The 5,858-nt window shown below is 39.2% G+C and overlaps 1 protein-coding gene across 1 annotated transcript in view; it reads left to right on the top strand.

The window, feature by feature from the left end:
• Brix1 (BRX1, biogenesis of ribosomes) overlaps positions 1–3,830 on the top strand; it is a 9,191-nt gene extending 5,361 nt beyond the window's left edge. Inside the window, exons 4-10 of the mRNA XM_005356626.1 lie at positions 577–647; positions 915–964; positions 1,065–1,138; positions 1,247–1,297; positions 1,612–1,713; positions 3,054–3,182; positions 3,400–3,830. Coding sequence (XP_005356683.1) covers positions 577–647; positions 915–964; positions 1,065–1,138; positions 1,247–1,297; positions 1,612–1,713; positions 3,054–3,182; positions 3,400–3,669 — 747 coding nt within the window. The 3' untranslated portion in view covers positions 3,670–3,830. The remainder of the gene's footprint in view (positions 1–576; positions 648–914; positions 965–1,064; positions 1,139–1,246; positions 1,298–1,611; positions 1,714–3,053; positions 3,183–3,399) is intronic.
• The last annotated feature ends 2,028 nt before the right edge of the window (positions 3,831–5,858 follow it).

The following is a 5,858-nucleotide window of genomic DNA, read 5'->3' as shown; positions in this document are numbered from 1 at the left end:
CCCGGCTCCGAACCCTTAATTCTTGAACAAAAGCCTATGTAAATAAATTTTTAAATTTTATAAAATTAAAACTCTAAAGTTGATGCTTAAAATAAAGGGTCTGTTTGTTTTGTTAGGGTTATATTTTGAGATAGAGTTTAGTTATTGCACCTCTTATGCCTGATGCTTTATTTTCTGTCATTGTTCATGCAGGGACTGTAATTAGAAGGCATCTTCAGTGCAGCAAGGACACCGGTTACTCTAAAATACTAGGCTGGCTGGGCATGTAATTCAAAACTTGGGTGGGGAGAGTATCAGGAGAAAGCCAGCCTGGGCTGCATGGTACCCTGCCAGTAAAAAAAAACCAATACATTATACCGTAGACTAGAGAGTTGAGAGGGATGCATACAATATCAGGTTTACCTTGAGTAGAATGCCAGAAAGGAAATCAAATTCTGTGAGTAAATATGCGCAGGGTTTTTTTGGTGGCCATGCTTAAATCTTTTTAGAGAAATCTGGTTATTGCAGCAAATTACTTTACTTCTTAATTCTTAATAATATCTGTTGCTTTTTTTTCTTTTTCTTTCTATTTTTTAGGTCTGTGAAATGAAAAACTGCAATAAATGCATCTACTTTGAAGCTAAGAAAAAGCAGGATCTCTATATGTGGTAAGAGAATACGACAATAGAATTGAGTCGGGCTGTTGGAATGGGTTTATTGCTTGTCCATCTTATACAAGATCAACCATTTATGTGAAAGGGAGGGATAGAGTATACTTGTTTGATTGCAGAATATTTGAAGCCCCTAAAGAACATTTTACGTGAATATTAGAGACATGGGCTGTCTATACTATACACGTGCTTTTTATATAATCTGTCTACAGTGAACACTCACTGCATCCCAATCCTCTAAAAAACTTTCTTCTTGTATTTCAGGCTTTCAAATTCACCTCATGGGCCATCTGCAAAATTCTTAGTTCAGAATAGTAAGTCTGGCTTAACATTTTTTTTTTAATGAAAATCTTAGAAATTTTGGGGGTTAATTGTGTCAAAGGACTTTACTGTGTTTTCATTACAATTCTTTAGTTCATACCCTGGCTGAACTGAAGATGACCGGAAACTGCTTGAAAGGTTCTCGTCCCCTTTTGTCTTTTGACCCTGTAAGTTTCTCATTCACTATAAATTCTATTTAGTTATTATTTAAAAAAAAGGTCTTTAAAGAAAGTATTTTTGATTTCAAATAATGTATTTATATTTTTTATTTGTAGGCTTTTGATGAATTTCCACATTATGCTTTGTTAAAAGAACTCCTAATTCAGGTACAGAACTGTCCTAAAAAGTATTTGTAGAAGTGGATAATAGAGGGCTGGAGAGATGGCTCAGTGGTTAAGAGCATTGCCTGCTCTTTGAAAGGTCCTGAGTTCAATTCCCAGCAACCACATAGTGGCTCACAACCATCTGTAATGAGGTCTGGTGCCCTCTTCTGGCCTGCAGACATACACACAGACAGAATATTGCATAAATAAATAAATAAGTATTAAAAAAACTTTAAAAAAAAAGAAGTGGATAATAGATGACTGTCTTCCTCTGGACTTGCTTTGGGATGGAAACTAACAGGCTTGTTTCCTGCAAGATCTTTAGTACACCACGGTACCATCCCAGGAGCCAGCCGTTTGTGGACCACGTGTTTACGTTCACCATTCTGGATAACAGGATATGGTTTCGGAACTTCCAGGTTAGCCTTGCTTTACTTTTTATGTGCTTAGATATATTGGGATCCATAGCATTACTGACAATGCAAATGTACGTTCTTTGCTTTAAATAGCTCCATTTCCCTTCAGATATTTGTGACGAATGATTGTCTGCCGTCATATACCTGAAATCATCTCTGTCTACTTCTTTTTATGGTTTTCATTTGATGTGACCTATAACATCTGTAACAAGCCACAGTACTCATTTAGAAAAGAAAGTAGATTGGAAATCTGTGGGCTGAGTGGCTTGCAGCCTTTCCGGAACCCTGTAAAGGACAGTTCGTTGTTTCTCTCCTGCAGTGTTAGAGTGCAGCAGGGAGATGGGTAGGATGCTGTAAGACTTCGAAAAACATAATTGCTATAGTAACAGCTTAGGTGAGTCATTGCGTGACTCATCAGAAGTAGGGATGCTGGAAATCTTTATCAGGAATTTGGCAATGCAAATGTGCAGAAAAATGGAGAAGAGTTCATGCAGCAAGTGATGGATGTAGGACTCCTGTCTGCATGTTTTATAGAAGATGCTTTACAGCATCAGTTAAATTTGACTTCGGAGAGTAGATCTATTAAGAATGTTAATGTCGGCCAAATCCCTGAGACTTCAAGGCCAACCTGCTCAACATAGTGAGCTCTAGGACGGCCAGGGCTAAGTAAAGAGACCCTGTCTCAACAGACAACCAAAAAGAAAGTTAATGTGAGACTCAAAATATGAAACAAATTCAAATATCTCAACTTACAAAAGCACTGAGAGGTAAAGTTCGTGGTATGTGAGCATGAAAACCTGAGGCATAAGTGGCACGTATATCATCCTAGCTCTGGAAAAGTAGAGGCAGGTAGATCACTGGGGCTTGTGGACTGGCCAGCCTAATTTAACTGCAAGCTCCAGGTACCAGTGAAGCCATCTTAAAAAGTGGGGCTGCTGAGATGTCTCAGCTGGTAAATGCTTGCCTCTAAGCCTGGTAACCTGAGTTTGTTTTGGGACGCACGTGGTAGGAGTCCTGTAAGAAGTATTATGATTTGCCACCTGCCAGGTTCTTATCATACCTTTATTTCCAAGATTATCACTCGTGGTCTTGTGCTTCATTTTTTGTTTTTGTTTGTTTGTTTGAGACAGTGTCCCTCTGTGTAGCTCTGGCAGGCCTGGAACTCAGTATGTAGATGAGGCATAGATCCACTTGCCTCTGCCTCAGCCCAGCAGTGATGAGATTAAAAGTGTGCTGCGCTTGGTTTATTAATTCTTAGAGCACACTCGTGATGACAGCTTGGGTAGTTTACCTTTTGTCAATATTATGCCCAAACCAGAGGACTGTTTCTTTTTTTATTGAAGATTATAGAAGAAGATGCTGCTCTGGTGGAAATAGGACCTCGTTTTGTCTTAAATCTCATAAAGATTTTTCAGGGAAGCTTTGGAGGACCAACTTTATATGAAAATCCTCACTACCAGTCTCCAAACATGGTAAGCTGGGTATTTTGATTGTTTTGGTTTTCTCTCTCTCTCTCTCTGGGGCGGGTGGTTTTTGTCTGCAACTTTTTCTTGTAATTAGTGTTTTGCTACCTATATGACTAAATTGGTTTTATTATGCGTACAATTTACTACTTTAAAAAAATGAGTCTGGGAGAAGGGACATAAGTGGAGGCCTTATTAAAAACCATCTACTGTTTGTTGTGTCTAGCATCGGCGTATCATAAGGTCCATCACAGCTGCAAAGTACAGAGAGAAACAACAAGTCAAAGATGTTCAGAAACTGAGGAAGAAAGAACCAAAGACTATTGTTCCACACGATCCTACTGCAGATGTCTTTGTTATACCAGCAGAGGAGAAACCAGTAGAAATACAGTGGGTGAAGCCAGAGCCTAAAGTAGATCTGACAGCAAGAAAGAGACGGATTTACAAAAGGCATCGGAAATTGCAGCAAAAGATGAACAGAGGGAATGCAAAATGAATCAGTGGATAACTGGCTTCTCTAGTTACTGTATATTTATTTTGTATTCCACTTGTAAATACTTGTAGTATCAAAAACTAGCTATGTCTAATTAGGGTGCCTTTAAAAAAAATCTTCAAGCCCTGTTGGTCTTTTTCTAAATAAAGCATCTCCAGAATGCACAGCTACTTTCCATTCTTCTCACAGCCCATTTAGTGCTATTGGATACTTAGCACACTGACAATTTGGTTAGAATTGTAATCTGGTCAGCCTGAAATTCAGTCATGCTTATTGGGTCCTGAGTACTTACAAAGGTGGTAGGCACTCAGAGCAGAGTTTGTGGGTGGCAAGGTGGGGAATGGTCATTTTACTGAGTTTTTACTGCTGAAGTCACTAGTTCATGATGCCTTGGGAAACTGACTTCTGATTATTTCTTTAATCTCAACCAAGAGTACATTTAATTCTTAGGTTTTGAAAACCAACCAATACCTGTCTTATTGATAAATTTCAAATTTATATTAGAAGCAATTACTATAGATTATTTACTTAGATGTAGTAAAAGGAAAAGTAGGACAGGATATAAGAATATTGGAGGATTTTCCTCCTGTGAAAAGACAATTACAGCTTCTAGAGAGCAGTAGCAGCAGGGAAAGCAGCAACTTGATCCTCCAGTGATCGTGGGGATGGTGACTGGTGGGGATGCACGGATGTTATATATAGTTTTTAACATCCATACATATATGTTAGACTTGTATCAGATGGCTTGTCGGGGGTGTTTCACATCTGCAGCCTGTTTACTAACTGAATATGTTTCTCTTGTAATCACAGCCATATCAGCATCATTCTTTATCCCTTTAAAGAGCCTTCAGCTTGCTTTTTGTCCTTCTAATAGTGATGGCTGTGGCAAATACTTCTATATAGAAATCTCTACAACACTCATGGTTAAAACTGGTCAAAGGTTTTAAACAAGGCTTTCTGATGATTTTTGTAAGGTCCAAAATTGTTCCTTGCCAGCCATTAGTACATTCATGTTCTTGTGTGACTTGCCAGTGAGAATTCTAACTGCAAAAGGATTTTGTGTGTGTGGAGGTGGGCCAGACTAATCTTGTTTTTCTTTGGTAGGGTCTCTTACATATTTCTGGAAGTTTTATATAGTTATATAATTCTAGACACAATTTCTAGTTTATTATTGATTTTTGTCTGTCCTTTGGTTTTTGGTACTATGATAAACATTCTGACCAAAAGCAGCTTGGTTTATCTTAGACTTCAAGGTTCATCACTGAGGGAAATGAGGGTAGATAAAGAGTAGGCCTAGAATCTGGAGGCAGGAACTGAAGCAGAGACCCAGGAGGAACACAAGATTCCTGGCTTGCTCAGCTTTTTTTTTTTTTTAACTTTAAATTATTTTTGTAAACAATCTTTCTTCATCTTACATACCAATCCCAGTTACCTCTTCTGTCCTCCTGCTCCCTCTACCCCTCCACCCAACCCCCAATGCACTCACTCCTCAGGGTAAGGCTTCCTACGGGGAGTCCACCAAGAGGGGTATCACTGAGGCAAGACCAAGTCATCCTTGCATCTAGGCTGAGCTAGGCATCCCTCCTAAGAGAATGGGATCCAAAAAGCCAGTTCACAGCTTTGTGGTTTTGTTTTTTAACCTACCTCCTGCCTAAGGATGGCACCCCTTACAGGGGTTCTTCCTACATGAATTAGCAATTAAAATACCCCACAGACATGCCCACAGCCCCATGTGAAAAAAGTACTTGCCACAGTTGTGGTTTCCTGCAAAGAGACTAGTTTGTCAAGTTGACAAAAACCAGCACAGAGTTAACTGTGTGTATGGGGGCTGGAGAGATGGTTCAGGGTTAAGAAAGAGCACTGGTTGCTCTTTCAGAAGACCAGAGTTCTGTTGAGTTCAATTCATGCTTTTAATTGTGCTACTTTTCTTGAACTAGTTTAAATGAGACTACTTGAAGTCATTTAAATGCTGTAAGTGATTTGGGTCAGAAGTTCACCTGAAGTTCTGGACTGGCCAGTTTCTCATGGCCGTAGCTGGTTAAATACAAAAGACAAAGAGGGCACGGGTTCTTTGGGTAGTTAAGTATCTCGAAGAGTTTATTAGAGAATATATTTTATAAGCAAGTTACATATCATTAAAAAGTTGCCAGTCTAGCTGGGCGGTGGTGGCGCACGCCTTTAATCCCAGCACT

The sequence above is a fragment of the Microtus ochrogaster genome, chromosome 19 (genome assembly GCF_000317375.1).
Source record: "Microtus ochrogaster isolate Prairie Vole_2 chromosome 19, MicOch1.0, whole genome shotgun sequence".
In the NCBI taxonomy this organism is placed as follows: Eukaryota; Metazoa; Chordata; class Mammalia; order Rodentia; family Cricetidae; genus Microtus; species Microtus ochrogaster.
This window is presented reverse-complemented; position numbering and strand designations above follow the sequence as displayed.